Source organism: Corvus hawaiiensis, chromosome 18 (assembly GCF_020740725.1).
Source record: "Corvus hawaiiensis isolate bCorHaw1 chromosome 18, bCorHaw1.pri.cur, whole genome shotgun sequence".
In the NCBI taxonomy this organism is placed as follows: domain Eukaryota; kingdom Metazoa; phylum Chordata; class Aves; order Passeriformes; family Corvidae; genus Corvus; species Corvus hawaiiensis.
The window spans coordinates 12,593,406-12,611,394 of record NC_063230.1 but is presented as its reverse complement, the minus strand read 5'-3'; the positions used below and the strand labels follow the sequence as shown (position 1 = coordinate 12,611,394).

General features: G+C 43.3%; 1 protein-coding gene across 2 annotated transcripts in view; it reads right to left on the bottom strand.

The window, feature by feature from the left end:
• Positions 1–1,227: 1,227 nt before the first annotated feature.
• The window catches only part of ATP2A2 (ATPase sarcoplasmic/endoplasmic reticulum Ca2+ transporting 2), a 44,303-nt gene continuing 27,541 nt past the window's right edge, over positions 1,228–17,989 (bottom strand). Inside the window, exons 9-21 of one of the 2 annotated variants that reach the window (XR_007207436.1) lie at positions 16,933–17,021; positions 13,678–13,780; positions 13,023–13,154; positions 12,811–12,933; positions 12,426–12,644; positions 11,328–11,663; positions 10,900–11,120; positions 9,725–9,927; positions 9,472–9,557; positions 8,941–9,074; positions 7,823–7,940; positions 6,151–7,708; positions 1,228–2,331 (exon numbers count right to left, since the gene is read on the bottom strand). Coding sequence is in view for 1 of the 2 variants with exons in the window: in XM_048322963.1 (XP_048178920.1) it covers positions 2,318–2,331; positions 7,588–7,708; positions 7,823–7,940; positions 8,941–9,074; positions 9,472–9,557; positions 9,725–9,927; positions 10,900–11,120; positions 11,328–11,663; positions 12,426–12,644; positions 12,811–12,933; positions 13,023–13,154; positions 13,678–13,780; positions 16,933–17,021 (1,899 nt within the window). In the remaining variant the exon portion in view is untranslated. The remainder of the gene's footprint in view (positions 2,332–6,150; positions 7,709–7,822; positions 7,941–8,940; positions 9,075–9,471; positions 9,558–9,724; positions 9,928–10,899; positions 11,121–11,327; positions 11,664–12,425; positions 12,645–12,810; positions 12,934–13,022; positions 13,155–13,677; positions 13,781–16,932; positions 17,022–17,989) is intronic. The other variant, XM_048322963.1, reaches the window with a different exon arrangement.

Sequence of the window (17,989 nt, the reverse complement as noted above, 5' to 3'; positions counted from 1 at the left end):
TTGCACTGACTACCTTGGCAACCCACTGAGCATCACGTTCTCCTCACATGGCTGTACTCCAGCTGGGGGACTCGTTCTGCTTAAACTTGCAGATCATCCTTTAAAGAAATGTTTAAAAATAAGGTGTGAGTTGGTGTGAGTTTGCTCAGAGCTGTCTGAACGTGCAGCTGCTGGAACCAGCTGAGGAATGCACCTCGCTGTGACAGCAGCACGAGCTGGGTGCTGAATAACGACTTCCTGTCATTGCTGAGCTTTACTTTTGGCACCGGTGCTGGGGACGAGAATTTCCACAGGCAGGAAAAAGGAGCAGGGGAGGAGCAGCCGGGCTGGAGCGAGTTCCACACGGGTGCGTTGGGACAACAGTGATGGTGAGCTCTGAGAAACGCTCCATTTTCCCAGGCGGGCTGAGGCTGAGATAGGGAAGAGGTGCTCATGGGGCTGTCTCCCCCACCTGCCCTGGCCAAATGCCTGCGGTCCTGAGCTCAGGTGTCCGTGGGAAGCGCTGCCAGAGCCCTGCAGCGGGAGGGGCTGTGCTGACAGCGCCGGCGGTGTGTGCCAAGGCCCGGCTCTAAATCCGGCTGCGAGAGGAGCTGCAGCGGGAGATAAGGGAGTGCGGAGCCGGGCTCTGACAGCCCCGGGGCGAGCAGCACAGCTCAGCCTGCCCAGCACAGCACTACCATAGTAGGAAGCAGCCACCAGCAGCTCAGCCCGATGCGTTAACGCACCCTCCACCATCCTATAGAGCTGCTGGACCATGGAATTCGACCCCTGTATTTTTAAACATCACACTGTTGCGTTTGAAGGGTCTCAGATGTGTCACCTCATTTGGATAATGCTGTTTGCCAGCAGGGTGCTGCTATCAGGGGCTGGAGGCTAAGAGGCATTACATTTAATGTAAAACACATTCCTAAGTTGTCTCTTATTCCAAACAAAACCTAGTGTTTGGGCTTTGGAGCAGAGCATTACAGGACACTTGGAAAATCCAGCTTTTACCCTGGGAGTGCTTTAGCCTTGCCCGGCAGCAGCCTTGTGAGCTCGTGGCAGAACAGCCCCTGGTTTGGGGAAGGGAGTGAGCCCAAAGCACTCCCAGCAGGATGCTCGTGGTGTGGTTTGGAGCAAACACGTTTGGCTTCTCTTCCTTTTGCCTACAGAAAGGGAAGAGACGAGGAGCGACTTTAGGCTGGGGCAATTTAGAAAATAGAAAAGGACAAAAAAAATCTAAAGATGTAGTTGGGAAAGAATTGTTTATTTTACCGTTTCTCAGAGGGATTTTACAAACAATGGAGCATTTTAAAAAAACTGAGTGATCAAAGTACTTGACAGTGTCCCTTAAACACACACACAAGCCCCTGGACAGAGGAATCACACCAGCGAGGAGGTCAATACTGCCGAGGAGCAGCTGCATCTGCATAGTTCTAGGAGGAAAGATTGCAATGGTGTTGGTGCTAAAAAGTGTCATCCTGGCATTAAAGTAAGAGCGCGCTGCAGTGCCTACGCACGGACCTGCAGGAAACAAAGTGCATCAAATAACACGCCGAGTATGTATTGTAGAATAAATTTATTTACCTGATACAAATGAAACTAGGTGTGATGCTCCTTACTGTCAGCATGTCAATAGACAATTGATCTTATTTACAACTTCTAAAGGTCACACATGCAGCTGTGGGAACTGGCTACGTCGTCGTTGCTTTTTAGATAAATGCATCACGATATTTTGTATTGCACCAACATCTGTCTTACTGCCTTAGATTTAAATAAGTTACATTACAGTGCAAAAGAGGTTGATTTGCACAGATGATAAAAAAATCCAATATTATGAAGTGGAGGCTTACGGTTTAACATTCATCTGTAATCGTTTCCATGGGTTTATAAATAGGAGAGCATTGTACAGAAGCTGTTGGAGTAGGATGTTTGGATGATACAATACAGAGAGAGATCCGTCTACAACCCAAGGCATGCATTATCTGATATTGTACATTGTATAAACTGACATTTTACATACAGGAATATGGAAATTGGCTGACAGCTCTGCAATTCTTGTTCAAGGATAACCAAACTCTTCTCCATGCACCACAGAAACCCAACTTCTCTGGAGAGAGTTCCGACTTGGTAAGCTATATTGCACGTTTGTACATCTGTATCATGAAGTCCTAATGGTACCACACATTTCTTCCACAGAGAACACAATGAGTTTTGTTTTTAGGGAAAGCAAAGAATCTTTACACGATACATGCAGAAGTTTTGGTAGATGTGTTGCTAAAAACACATGCACGCAACAAAACAACCTTACATTTCTGCAAAATTGTTTAGGAAGCGATTACTCCAGTATTGCTGAAAAGGAAAGAAAGAAAAGGCATCAGTTAATGAAAGGATGAATGCTAAGTATCATTATACAAGCAAGACTAAGATCAACAGTGACAGAAGAAAGAATGTTAAGTTTGGTAACTGGCTGCTCTGTCATTGAAGGGACACTCTCAGGTTACTTTGTTCTTGAAGCTCAGAATCCTCTGGATTAAGGCTCAGCTCTCTTGATTATCAGCAGAGCCAGCACTTCCTACTCGAGACTGCAGTGAAAAACAAGACACATTTAATTAGCTTTTGCCTTTCTCTGCCTGACCAGTGGTAACAGACAATTCTCACTTCTTTGGAATTTTTACTTTCAAGTTCCACACCACGCACTTGTTTTTTACAGTCGAGGCATTACGGCAAGTTTGGCCCCAAAGTGACCTAACAATGTCCCTTTTCCAAGTTAGGCAGCTTGTTCTGGGAAGCAGTAGGAAAGCTTTGAAGAAGTCATTAAACTACACGGATTAATGTGTAGGCAAAGGGTAGAGTACAACATCCTAAAGCTCCTGCTGTACTTCACCCCTACCACAGCATAAGGTCAGCCTTGTGTCTGGAGAGACTGCTCTGAGTCCCTACAGCTCCAGGGAAGCTCTTCCAAACACTGCTTCAACACTAAAATTTGGGCTCTCCTGCTAAGATTTGAAAATGCATATTAATGCAATTAAGGATGTAATTAGCAGAGATTAGGGAAACAGTTAATGGTTAGAAGTGCAAAAAAGTAAACAAGACAGGTGCAAGAGACAGACGACTCTGTATTGGTTTTACCTCCCTTCATGTCAGCAAATCCAGCCCCCTTTGGGCTGTGTACCATGAACTCTGGGCTCGAGCTGTGTTCTCGGGCCGGCACTGCTGTACTGCATTCTATCATCAGATTAAAAACTCAGTTTCGTACCAGGAACCTCCCCAACAGCCTCTCTACCAACACAAGCCTCGGAGCACTTTGACAGACGGGTAGAAATGTTTTTCTGCAGCCTCTTTCATACTCATTTTTTTGCAATAATGTTTTGGGAAACCAAGTATGAACTATTTTTATTGCTCAGATGCCAGCAAGAAGGAGCAGCTCGTTGTGTAGCTCAGCACTTTGGATCACTCACACGTGAAAGCAGAGAGCCCCAAGGCACTGCAAAGACAAAAGCTCCTGTCTAAAAATTCAATGCATGACTGCAGCTGCCTGAGCATCCTCCTTGCTACAGAACACGGGATTCAGGAGGAGCTGCTCTCATTCCAAATCCCACTGGGTTCCCAGCACAAGCCAATATCCTTCCTGGTGTTCCCAGCATAAGGCAGCATCAATCCCATGATTGATCCTGGTCTTACACACCCCTCTCACACTGGAGAATAAGCAGTGATGTGTGAGGGCACCAAGGAATCCAGAAAACAGCAGAGATGAAAAAGCCCGGTGAGATGGGAGCAAAGAGAAACAAAAAATATGAAGTTATTTTTAAGAATGGAATGGGAGATCAAGCCTGGGGAATTCTGAGTTAGTACTGCTTGACTAAGGGCTGCTGTTACCTTCTCTGGGCTAACATGGTTCAGTAGGAGTTACCTTCTTCAACCCCAGCACTGGGGAAGTTGGAGAGGAAGTATTTGGGACCAAAGAAATTAAATGAGATGTTGGTAAATGAGTCTGTCCTGAAAAGTCCGCCCTTCCGGCTTCTCCAGCTGAAAGGACTGAGGCTGAAGGATGACAGGATCTATACAGCTCAGGATAAACACTTTAGTTCAGACATTTCCTGCAGAAATTACAAACTTTGCACTGCAGTTCTGTACTTTCTAGACCAGAAAAGCCCTCAGCTGCCTCATGCTCCTCCTGCAGCCTCCCCCAGCCTGCTCACCTGCCAGGGCTGAAGCCCAGACCCAGCACTCCAGCTGCAGGACCACAAAGATGTGATTCCAGGGCAGGATGCTTCACTGCCCAGGAGGAAGCTCATGGTAGGTCTGAACATTTGGTCAATCCCAACCAGGCAAGGGTGGGATTTACCACACTTGGAAAACAGAAGTCCTGAAAGCACAGCACAGCACAGCTGCCATCAAACCCGAGACCAGCAAGCGCTGATCTTGGGGAAGCCTATTGCTCCATTTCTGCAGGAAAACTTGGACAAGACTGGGAGAAATAGAAGAAAAACAGGGCAGATGAAGACTGCTTGGGCTCTGTAGGAGCACCTTATAAAACCTGACTGTTCCTGTAAGCTCAGGAGCCTGCAGGGATGGAGTCCACTCCATCTGCCCACCACTCATCCAGCTTTCAAGGCAAACTCCAAGGAACACAAGGCCCTACCCCAAGTGCCTCTGAGACTGCGGCATGAACGAGCTCTCAGATGTCTGTGGAAATCCATGACAAGCAGCAAGATTCATCTTCAACACTGACAGATCCAACAGAGAAGGTGTTGAAGACTGAATTCTACTTATCTACAGTCATTCACCCCTTCAGCTTCTTAAGAGAGGGGAAAAGGGGGTGTATAGCAGGATTATTTGGCATAAAAGACACGAACAAGCAGCAAATTATTCATGGTGGCAGCCAGACACGTGGCTTTAAAAAGGCCACCACGTGGTGCTCTGAGGTTCAGCAGAACCTGTGTTCAAGGATTCAGTGGCGTTCCTGCCCTGGAAACATCTGTCAATAGCAGTGGGAGCACACAGAACTAAGCTGCTAATTTGTTTCCAGCAAGTAACATACTGGTACATACTTTGATCTCAAGGAATCCTCCATCACAGGAACTATTATTTTTTGTTTCAAGAAACAGGGACGAGTCTCATACGGCTCCTTTGTTATTGATACAGCAAATGGCCAGCACAGGCCAGTGGTTTTGTGGAATGCAAAACCTTAGCTTGGCTCTTCCACACTAAAAAAGGGCATTCAAGGAGATTTGAATGCTCACAGTTTGGCAACACACCTACTACATCATCAGGTCAGCTCCTCTGAGCCACTTCAGCATCAACTCAAACAAGTCAAAGTCTCTATAAACAAAGTATCACAATGCAGTGGAATTTCTGATAGAGCCTCTGTGTTCTGAGGGAGCATCTCTCCACTTGAGAGCTTAAACCTTGAGAATTATGTGTGCTCGCTGGATTCCAGCTGGCACCAAGAGAACATAGCCTGGAACTATCCTTCCCGTCTAAGAGGGATCACAAAGCTGCTTGAATTTGGTTACTAAAGCAGACTGAGCCAGCACAAGATAACAGCACCTGCTGCTCTACAGACACAGTGACCCCAGGGCAAGTTTCAAAGACTGCCCTGTTAAAGTGAGACTGTTCTTTTGCCTTCTCAGATGGCAAATAACAAGTAATGAGCTGTTTTTGCCAGGAGCAGCACCTGCCCTTCGAGCACTGCAGGTACCAGGGACAAGGGAAGGGTGCTCAGCTCTGAAGGGCAGCCCCTACTTCAGAGCAGGGAAAAGCTTTGGAGTAAACCAGCACCTGACCACGAGTACCAGAGAGTTTCGGACACTAAACATTCACGGTAACAGCTGTCAGGGTCTTAAGTTACAGATTTGTCTGATTTTATCTCAAACTTAAGACCAAAAGCTATAAGACCTTGGGGCACTAAGGCTCCCAGGTGCCATAAAACAAGACCCTAAAGTACACTAAACCAAAAGCAAGTGCTTTGCCTTTGGAATCAGTAATTTGAGCTTCAGACCACAAAACAAGAGTCTAAAGTGGTGATAATAATGTAGCACAGCAGAGTTTGACAAAACACAGCATGGGAATGAAGGAAATTACTATTTATTCTTCAACATGTATACAGCATATGCTATTTTACAGCAAGTCACCACTGGCAGGGTGAAATGGAAGAAAAATACTCACTTTAGTCGATGAAAGTTGGAAGGCATTGGAGAAAAACACCACAGTTAGGACTGTTAATGACTTACACATTGTTGATACAGGACTGAATTTGAAAACATGCTTTAACATTTACCGTAATAATGAAGGTGGTTAGTGCCACATTAAAATAAAAATAGTTCTATACAATATGTTCAATTTGGTCATGTGCTATTTACAGATTTTACAAAAAACACACACGAGCTTGTTACTTCAAGTCAGGCTAACAATAGGCCAGCAGAGTAACTCCATGTATACAACTGAGCATTAGTGCCCTAAGTGTAGGAAATCCAATTTCTAGCTATGCAGTGCAAGTTATTTTTTCAGGTCTCATTGCAAATTTTGGTCTTAAAGGGGAAAAAAAAAAAAAGAAGAAAGAAAAAGAAAGGATCTGACACGTGTAAAAAAGGTATTAAACTCCAACTTAAACCCCTCTTTTTAATTGAAACACTTGTGTGTGTGTGTTAAAAAGGCTTTAGATTTAAGGAGACAGAAGTAGCCCTCCCTATCCCTGCGTAATGGGCAACACTGGCAAAGTAAGGTCTGTTACAATAAAATACAATAGACAAATAAATAATCCTTAAAAAAAACAACCCTATGTGTGTTGAGAGTATGGAAGAACCCCAGCAGGCTGCACCTGGAATGGTATTTTCTGCACGAGCGAGATCAGGCATACCTCATACAGAAAGTGGTGTAAACAAGGACAGTCAAGAACCGAGAGTGAGGGAAGAGGGGACCGAGAAGAAATCCTGACCCAGGGAGCAGGACTCTCTACCCAGTGCAGAAAGTTCTGCTCGTGAACAAAACCTGACTTTATGACAAATTAAGTTTGGATGATCATGCAGAAGACAAACAGTTACATGCTTTTTTAGTTTTAGACAACACACATTCATTCCCTAAAATCTGCTGCCAATTTAGTTTGATAGTGTCCGCTGGCTCAAAAAAAATTTACTTTTTTTTTTACATGATGAATAGACTATTGAACAGAACACTGTACATGCTTTTCATCTACAAAAAAATATTTGCATAAAATAGTGTTAGTTCTCTGTACATGTCAATGGACACTTTAACTGTGTATAAAAGAGGAATATATTGCCCCCACTGAAGTCAGAAAAAGCAAAAAACCAAAATCTAGATTATGAAACCTCCATCACCGGCAAATATGTTCATGTGAAAATTCAGCAGAAATAGACAGTTGCTCTAAACAATAAAAAAATTAAGTTAAACTTTTTTTTTTTTCCTTTGAATGTAAAACTCGTCACCATGTCAGTCAAGACCAGAACATATCACTAAAGTTAGTGTCTGTGCTGTAAAGCCAGATAACCAGGGGCATAGTAATGAACACAAACGGCCAGGAAACTCCTTCGGTGCATGCTGACAGAGCACAGGGTTTGGTGGCAGGCCGCACACTATCATCTTTACCAGGTTCCAGGTAGTTACGGGCCACATATTTAAGTGTTTCATCCAGCAGAATGACAGGGAGGGAGATTTTCAATACCATCAGCCACTGCGTCACGTTCAGAGGCGTGATCTGGAAGATAATCTGAAAGAAAAGCCAGGGGTTACCAAGCTCCCCCTCCAGCCCTGGCCTCAAGCCTCACACAAGGTTTTGCTCTGTCTGGGAGTTCAAGGGTGGGGGTAAGGAACGAGCACTTACTGGCAGTGGTTCCACATAAAGGATAAGGAAGTGGAGGGACATGGACAAGCAAATGGCCCCCACCAGCCAGATGTTCTCCCACGGGGGCATCCTCATCAGGGACTGGTTTTCTGACAGGCTGCAACAGAAACACGGCTGGTGTGTGACTGTAACACCAACAGGAAGCTCTGAGAACCACAAAGCAGCCTGGCAAGGCACGGGGATCCCAGGCAGGAAACAGCCCAGGATACAGTTTGGATGCTGCAACTTCAAACTGGCCTGGAAGTCAGCTTAGCAAAGCAGTCACCATCAGCCTCGGGTTTATTCTCGAGAGTCTCAAGTGTTCTGCTCGTTCCTGATCTAGCCTGTTCTTCTCACTATGACTCCAAAATCCTCTCCATGAGAGAGGAGAGGGAAGTGTGGACATGGCAGCCTAAGACACAATCCCCCCGAGTCTACCAGGGCCCCAAGTGCACCCACTTCTGCTGAAGTTCACAGAAAGACTTACAGAGGGTCAAGAACTTGCACCTTCTTAATGCTTGGCTCTTGATTCCATCTGCATTTATGCTGTGCTGGAGAGGAGGCTGAGATCCAGAGCAGCAGATGTAGAGCAGTATCTTTATGTAGGACTACCCCAGTGCACTTGCATTTCAAGTTTATTTGTTTTTAAATTAACTGACCTCTAAGCTATTTGAAGAAAAATACCCTTGACATTGTGCTATTTAGTGGTTTCCATTTATAATCTAATATTAATTGGCTAAACCCACACTCCCTTAGGGCAGGAAAAGCTATTTTCCATATCTTCAGCATTCTTATTTTAGTTCTCCTTGATATCACTTTATACCAACATAGGAGGGATAATCTGATTGATTAAGCTTAGATTAAAAATAATGGAAAATATTTCAGTTGCTTGTGCTTAGTAAAATACCAGAGTGAATTGGCAGACTTAAAAATACACCTTATGATAAGAGATCTCAAATGTTATCTAAGAGTCACTTTGTTTGCACTACCAGAACTCGGAAGGGAAATGTGACTCACTCTTCATTAGCTGAGCTGTCCACCAAGGATCAAATTGCACAAAAAGCAGGATTTTGGACAAGCTATGCAGAGGCTTGGCTTTCCTGTTGGGACATACGAACCTGTTGAGAGCATTGCACATCTCTATGGTGACAAGCACAGAAAGAGCCATTGTCATCGGATACGGGGACTCAAACACCACACAGTCGACCCCGTAGAAGTCTGGGTTGTCCTCCTTGCACTGCAGAAAATGGCTCTGGAACAGAACAGAGTCAACTCACTTCCACAGCTTGTTACCTTTTAAAATGTAAAATAGGCAACTAGGAAAAAGCAGTGAGTGTTACAGAAAGGAAAGTTATTACTGTAACTCCTAAAAGCAGTGCTTATAAACTTTTGCCTGCTTTAGAAAAATCCCCTTTAGGCTTTCATTTACAAGACAACAATTAGTCCTTCAAATTGTTAGAAGCTCAGGTATCCCAACTGTGAGCTTTGCTATCAAGACTAATTAATCATGATGAAGTTTTATAGTAACAAGTCTGAAAATGTCTAATTATACAAATTCCCGTAACCTACCAGGTTTGTACAGTCATTTCAAGTACGAAAGCAGCAAGAACCTCCCCTCTCCCCCCAAAGATATTAAACTGAACAAATACCAGCTGGTAAAAGGAAACTCTTGGACCACCATCAGCAGCAATAAACCACCAAGCAGCAGCACCCACTGTGGCAGCACCAACGTAACCTGAAAGTAAACAAAGAGCTTTTCTCAGCGCTGTGAACCATACTCAAGACAAGACCTCGCTTGCCACACTTGAACTTCGGCCTCAAGACTTCCAGTACTGAAAAAAAAATTGGTTGTAATTGATGTCTTAGTTTATTTAAGGAAAAAAAAAAGCCATTAGTACTTACATCCAATAGCCAGGTAACGGAAGAAGAGCCACCCACTGATCAGGGGCTCTTTGGGGTTGCGTGGTGGCTTATTCATGATATCAAGATCAGGAGGGTTAAAGCCCAGGGCAGTGGCAGGGAGACCATCCGTCACAAGGTTTACCCACAGCAGCTGAACAGGAATTAGAGCTTCAGGAAAACCCAGGGCAGCAGTCAAGAAGATACTACAAAGAAACCCACCAGTTACAAGCTTGTTCTTGTGCATGTCAGTAACGTTTAAGTCTAAGCCTGCAGCAGCACTTCTGTTCTCTCTTACCCACCGAAGATCACAAGCTGAATATTCACAGTCAGAAAACTAAACACATACCCAAGAGCAAAGACTAACCACTGGCATGCAAGCTTTGAAGCATTGTCTTCTTCTTCTGGTAACTTCAAAAATTAGGGTTGTTTTTTCCCTACTCGTCTGTATAGGTAAAGATATATATACACATGGATAAAGGCTTGCAAACCACTTTCTTCAAGACACATTTTAGCTCAAATGACTAAGCTTCATTTCCCTAGATTACTGCTAGTCCCTGCAGAAGTTTAATGAGCCTGTAACTTTCATGGCTCCAAGCCTGTGTGAATAAATAGAACAGAAATAGGGGCTGCAGCAGGAGCCATATGAAGGACAGCCTTAAAGCTGACAAGAAACAAGGCAAGACAATTGCTGTGCTTTATCCCACTCTGGGAGAAAGTCTGCTTTGATGTAAGGACTGTGAGGAGACCAATATTTACATTTTGTCACCAGAAATGCATTCTGTGGTGCTGGGTCACCACTGCTCCTCCCAGAGGAACACAAGACATGTTCCTGAAATCTGAGGTTAAGCAAACATCTAAACCATGCCCATAACTACGTTATCTGAAATTCCAGATCTTGTACTATTTGATTAAGGTTTTGGTTCTCCTTCTCTAGAGAATTATTCCAATCATAGAAACAGTTGGAAAGCATTACTTACTGAGCTAGAATATTCTACATAACACAATGTGCAACTTTTGTGGCAAGCTACAATTCTTCACTAAAGACCAGGCCAGAAACATGCAACTTCCACAGAGATCCATTAGCTGGAGAACTTCCTCCTCCAGTTTTAGTGAGAAATACTGAAGGACTCCATCATCACTACTCTAGCTCAAAGGAAAAATAAATTTAAACCTACCAAACAACTTCTCCAACATTGGAGGAGATCAGGTATCGGATGAACTGTTTCATGTTGTTATAAATTGCCCGTCCTTCTTCCACAGCAGCCACAATCGTGGAGAAGTTGTCATCTGCTAAAACCATTTCAGAAGCAGTTTTGGCCACTGCAGTACCAGAACCCATGGCAATTCCAATTTCTGCTTTCTTCAGTGCAGGGGCATCATTGACACCATCCCCAGTCTAAAACGAGAATTCAGAGTTGGGTGGGCATTAACATACAGATCCAGAAAGGAATTTTGCACTGGGTGTGGTTTGGGATCCTTAAAACTCACTAAGTGCAGGGAAACATAGAAGCAAGTGTTTTCCAGAATGGGGAATTACTCTGAGAAGGCCTAATTAGGGTTTAAACATAGCATTTGCCTTTCTAACCAAGTAACCATCGCTTACCATGGCTGTGATCTCATCGAAAGACTGAAGAAACTCCACGATTTTGGATTTGTGGGAAGGCTCTACACGGGCAAAGCACCGGGCATGGTGACAGGCATCTCTCTGGGCAGCAAGGGACAGCTCATCGAATTCCCGGCCGGTGAAGGCTTTGGTGGACACGTCCTCATCTTCCACAAAGATCCCGATGCGGCGGCAAATGGCCACGGCCGTGCCCTTGTTGTCACCAGTGATCATAATAACTCTGATGCCAGCCTGTTTGCACAGCTTTATGGATGAAGCTACTTCAATCCTCGGGGGATCCAGCATTCCCACACAGCCCACGAACGTCAGGTTGGTCTGAAACAAGATAGGCTGAGTTTTAGTGCAAGATCCTGCAGATTTCTCCTCTGGCAGCAGCGAAATAATTGTTTTCCCTGCATGTTACATCTCTCTGTGTCGTGACACTTGGGATCGCTCCTTGTCCTGCCTTACCAAATTTTACTTCAAATGCACTAATTTTACAAGTTAAAACGTGCTCTACTTGCCAGCCTTGGAAATTCAACCTGCAAGCATTGAGTCTTTCATTTTTATCATCAGTGCCAGGAGCAGAGAGAGCACAAGCCAAAACTCATGCAACTATTATTACCTTCCTTCTAAATACCAGATACAGATTTCACTGGAAAACTACAGAGCAGCTAAGATGATAATCATGGACTGAGCCTTTGCAGCTGTCAGCACAGAGGCAGGCAAGTGAACCTGACTCCCAGAGCAGGTATGTTCCACCACACAATCCCAAAAAAAGTCTTGCAGTTGAGCAATGCCAAACTGAAAAACCGTAAGAGCTGAAACAACACCACAATTTTTGGACTGTTTAACTGAGTTCTTCTTGTGCTTTTAGCCAAGCAGCAGCAGTCTGTCTACATGCCATCAACAGTTTCTTCTAAAACACAAAGTCTGTTCTTACACCGAGCATTCCCTCCACACGTGAGGAACTGTTGTGTCTGACATCAAAAATACCCAGAAAGAAAATTCTCAGATGTAACTTCCTCCAAGGAATAATCAAACATAAGGAGTCACCATTCTCCAGTTTGGGAGAGGCAGAAGTGCTACAAATCTTACCTCATAGTTAATGAAATTTGAGGAGTCCTCCAGATTCATTTCCTCTTTTTTGGGAGGATTGTCATGAGTTGCCAGAGCCAAGCAACGCAATGTGTCTCTGCCAGTTCCCCATTCTCTAATGACAGACATTATTTTCTGCTTAATTCCTGAGGTTAAAGGTATTTTAGCATTTCCAACACGGACATGTGTACATCTGTCAATCACACCTTCAGGAGCACCCTGCAGAGGCAAAAAGAAAAAGTAGTTTAGCTTAATAAATCCCTTTCCATTACAACATTTGCTTAAATTATGAAGTCCTTCCTCCCACTTCAAGCTGCAGTTCGTTGTACCATAATTTTTAAGTATGTAACACCATTTCACCACCACACTCACTCAAGGGACTGACCTTAACAAACATCTTGCTCATGGATGTGCGGCTCGGTTTGTTCGGAGTACAATAGACAGACATCGACTTCCTGTCTCTTGAGAATTCCAGAGTGAATTCCTTCTTCATGAGTTGTTTTATTACCTTATTAAAACAAAAAGCATACAAATGCATTTAGGTGATACATACTACAGAGCTATCTTCCCAAACAATGCCAATAAAGGGGGACTCACTGAGTTGCAGGCGTTTGCGCGTTCAATTCTAGAAAGTCCCTTCAGGTCTGTGTCAAACACGTTCATTTTCTCAACCAGACACGTAAGCGCCGTCTCTGTGGCTTCACCAACCTTTTCATAAACTCCCTTAGCCTTGAGTTAACACAAAGCAAACAAAAGCACAGGAGTTTAAACCTCACCTGGAACCTACCACAGACAAAAGCTCAAGTTTCACAAGGGTGGGGGGGGGAACAGGAGAAAAGCTTAATGAGATTTAATGTGGCACCTGAAACAAGTAAAACTACTTGAAAAGAGCAGCTTTGAGGAGTTTGATTTGTAGGAATTTGAAGCCCTTACCCTCAAGAGCAGCAGAGAGAGGTGTCAGTACTTTATCATCAAGCATTTAAGACATTTTGGGATTGGCAGCAACTGTAAGGCAGTGAGGCAAAGCAAGAAAGCAGCACCAGGAAACCTCCAAATTACAGATTACACTTGCTGCTGGATTTAGTTCTCAGCGTTCAACAAACAAGTAATTCTCAGAATTAATACTTCAGAGGGCCTAAATACTCTCCCCCCTTGACTAGAAGGGGATTTACCACTGCAAGGTATTACACAGACAGATGAGAACATTTATCCTCATTCCCACACTCTCCTCTGTTCCAGGATATGAACTTACTTCATTGTAATCCAAAGAGGAGTCATTGCAGAGTGCACAGATCGTTGCAAGTTCCACAAGACCATCATACTGGCTACATTTAATCAGTTTGTCATCTTTATGCCTTTCCAGAAGAAGAAAAGGGGGAGACTGAAGTTAGTTATCTAGAATTAGCATCTCATCTTTTCTTTATCCTCTTTACTGCATTTCCATTTAGTACAATGCTCATTAGTTATGGACTTGGAACTACAGAAGTTGTTGAGAAGAGCAGGATTGCTAAAGGGGAGTTCTGAAGTTTGGTCAGAGCCATGAATGGAATGACAAGATCATTGATGACATCACTCCCTGAGTGACAAAACCTCACTTCCTCCAGTGACAGTCACACAGCAGCGTGGAAAAGGGCTCAGTGATGAGGCACAGGAAAGCACTGTTTGAGCATGTGCAGGGCTCGGAGGGGAGATCCACACAGGAGAGGGATATTGCTGGATACCTGAGGAGTTTAGCTTCCTTCCTGCTGCATATTCTGCAGCTTCACTGCAATGCATGAAGTGCATGAACTGGGCAGGCATTAAAGCAGATTTCACTTCTTTAATTTCCTAACAATCGATGTCTATTATATGTGAGCATCCTAAAGCCATGAAAAGTGAAGTCATTTCACAAGACTAACTCCACTAGAAAAGAAATACTCTTTCCTAGAAGTGGTACACACTTAATGACAAATATCTCAAGGCTTCAGAGAGAGGGAAGGTACATTTTCCTGAAGTAAAGCACCATTTTGACATCACAAGTAAGAAGCAACTTCTCTGCTTTCACATTTGGAAACAATGAATTGATTCCTTTTCTGGAACATTCCCATACTTCTACAGCAAGAATAAAAGAACCAAGACAGTGTTCAATACTGTTATTTTCCCACCAGCAAAATTAGCAAGACAGAGCTAATATATAACATCTTTTATTAAAGCTCCCAAGGAGGGGGGAAAAAAAGGTCTGATGGAGGAAAGATGTGGATCATTACTCCATAAGAATTCACAACACAGACTATGACATGTCCCATTATGTAAGCTTTTGTTCAGTTGTGGCACTGCAAACAAATTCCAGTGTTGTGTAACACAGCACAAGAACAAAATGAATTTTAAGAAAACAAGTATGTTTTTCATGTTTCATTTTGCATATAATCCTACAGCCATAAGCTGTGGCTTTAAAGTCCAGCTCTCAGGTTGTCACCTCGTCTATCCCACCCAAAACTTCCTGTTTTCACCTGTTCTGAACTCAAAGAACACCAGCATACTGGACTATCCATAGCTTGTTACACCAGGGTGTGCTTTTTATAACCCTTGTTTTTGTGTCCCTTATCAACAGTTTCTGAAGAACAAATGCAGTCTAAGGTGCTGGGATCAGTTCTGGATAAAGGAATTCTTTTTCTTACAGCTTCAGGTTTTTCAAGATTAACTCATTTGAAGGTCAAATGCAATCTGCCAGTTCTTAATTATTGTTGGGTTTGTGCTCTGTTTGCAGTAAGCACTGAGTGTGCTGACACATGGCAGAACTACTCCAAACTTTGACAAACTCCCAATATCCCTGCAAAATAAATCACTATGAAATCTGGGGCGTTTCTAGAAGGGAATATTTGTGATTTTATATTCTGAATGAATCTCAGGGGAGAGTCAGGTATCATATTTTTTAAGACTAAGTGAAAAATTACTGATTTAGTGCAAAAACACTTAATGGTTATGAAATTGAATAGGCTGTGGAAGCCAACAGTGTCTGAAGTACCAAGTAACACCTGTCAGAAATGGTTTATATCTGGAGCAGGTCCTGCTCTGGGGCAGTGCAATGGCCTCTTAACCCCCCCCAAACTTCATTTTCAGTGACAGTTTGCAATCCAAGGTGAAGTCAGTCACCTTACTCAATCCCTTCAAAGCCACTGCTTTAAAAGCTGCCCATAAACGCAGAAATAAACCAGCCCTAAGGCTTGGAGTTGAGCTGAGTTTCCTTATGCTCCAGGAAGAGCCTTTCTGAGGCAACTTCCCTCTCTCAGAATCCTTTGTGAGTTTAACACACTTGTTCACTTTCTCCAACTTCAGCAAGTGAAAACAGCACATTAACAAACATTATCTGTCTCATTATCCCCCACATCTGCCACCACATTCTATTTTATTCTTTCGTTTATCTGGAGCTCTTGTGAGACCAGCTAAAGAGCAACAGCTGGGAGTTTTGCAAGGTCTGGAGTCACCTTGTCTAAGCAAATGCTGCCTCCTGAAATGAAAGTGAAAGCTTTTGACAGCAATTAGCTTTGAAATAAAAAGGAGAACTGGGGAATTAAGATTTCCAGCTGCTGGGAACACCAGGGTCTTAACTGCTGTGGGAATTAAACAGAGATAATCACTATTGAGATGGGCAAGATTGCAGGAGTCAGAGGCACACATGTGAAACTGCACAAGGCTCAGACGTTTACAATAACTGAAATTAAATTCTACTTTGCCCATAGCAGAATTCTACTCTGCAAGTAAAACTGAATTGATAAGATTATAAAACACATGGAGGACTGACCAAGTAAAAGGAGCTGTAACAAGCCAGTAAACTTTTCTTCAAGAAGCAGCCCTAAAAATTCCTGAAGTTTTCAGGATGAACCACTTACCTCACTAGTAGAGACTTGCAACTGCTAAAGTAAACCAAACCTCATTCCTTTCCTAAAGGACTGGGTTTAACAGCAGCTCAAATAGCAAAGGCTGGGATAAACACACATCAACTCAAGTACAGATGCACCAATAAACTACTGAGGGCCAGGGACAGGAATTTACAGTCAATTTAAGAGGTAACACATTCAGAAGATGCCTCAGAAAAAACAACTTCCCTATTCTCTGAGGCAGGGAAATTGGAAATACTGAGTTCACAGATTAGCAAATGCTTACCTTCTTCAGATTTACCCAGTTTTTACATAAAAGTAAACCTCACATAGAAGCACTGAGATAGCTAATCTCAGTCCAGTAAGACTTCAATAAAATAAATCCTCTCTACCCATAATTAATTTTTAGATTATCAAGGGAACTTGGCAATACTGGAGACTGTAGTCACTGTTATGAAAGTTTACTTTTCTACCATTTATCTTCGTTTTCCTGTTAATTACTTTGCCCCCAGCCCTTCAGTGTGCATTCTCACAGGCTGACCTTTCATTTATTAACAATCACTATTGAATATTACACGCATCCCTTTTCTAGACCAAAGTAATAGTGAATGCATAAACAGACAAATATTTAACTTGAACAGAACACTTACACTTCTCCCATGGGAGCATATGTTGAACCAGTTACAGTAAATTCGTTCAGAGAGCAGCTGTCTCCTTCTACTCTGTCCAGGATAAACATCTGAAATTAGAGAGTTACAAGTGTTACTATCTTTGAACAATAATTAATTCAAGAGATTTAAACAGGCCTTAAGCAAGCAGGTACAAGAGGCAAGTTCAGGCTGAATAAACAAACCAGACAAGTCCTGATCCTCCGCACTTCGATCTCACATATGTTTGAACAGCTCCATACACGGAAGCACAAAGTGCAGGTAACAGCCCTTCTGCCTACAGATCTCTTTGGAAAACTGAGCTGAAAACCACAGGAGCTGTGTACACTTCAGCTGGGAAGACCATTCACACACCACCTGACAATCCTCACTAGATCCAAGCTCTTCCTAAGCTTCACAGCTGTGTATTAATCCTCATGTAACACAAACCATGAACTAATTATCTGCTTTGAAACAGTCAAAAGCAGCTCAGCTGGACACTGTCAGCTTGGACACTGACAATTCCTCCCAAAATCAAAATAGAAGCATTTACAAATAGGAGAAGCTGAGATCTAAGAGGTGAGGTTTCAGCAAGAGTCAGACTATGGCCAGTTTCTCTTAATACCAGCCTTAAGCAAAAGTGTTGCTTGTCCTGGATTTCCAGTTACAAGTCACTTTACCACATGGAACACTGGGAGTTTAAACCATTCAGCCAACTCAAGTGCTGTTCTAGCACTGGTGAAATGATATTTTCAAATTCAGACACCCATCTGAGGGATGCAGTTGTACCTCTAAGAGACCTGCAACTCAGTCATTCCTTTGTTTCCTTTCTAGGAGAGCTGCAGGCAGAGCCACATCTGAGGATGGAGATAAAAACCACAGTGCCTGAAGCTGTCTTACTCTTCATGGCTTGCTGGAGTGGTACTGGAGAAGATAATTTCTCACTAATTGATGGTGTATCCTAATGGAACTTCTGATCCACTGGTTAGTACAGGCCATTTTGTCACATCACATTTTAGCAATGTCCTCCTCTCCCCTCATCGTGCTGCCCCATGTTTTA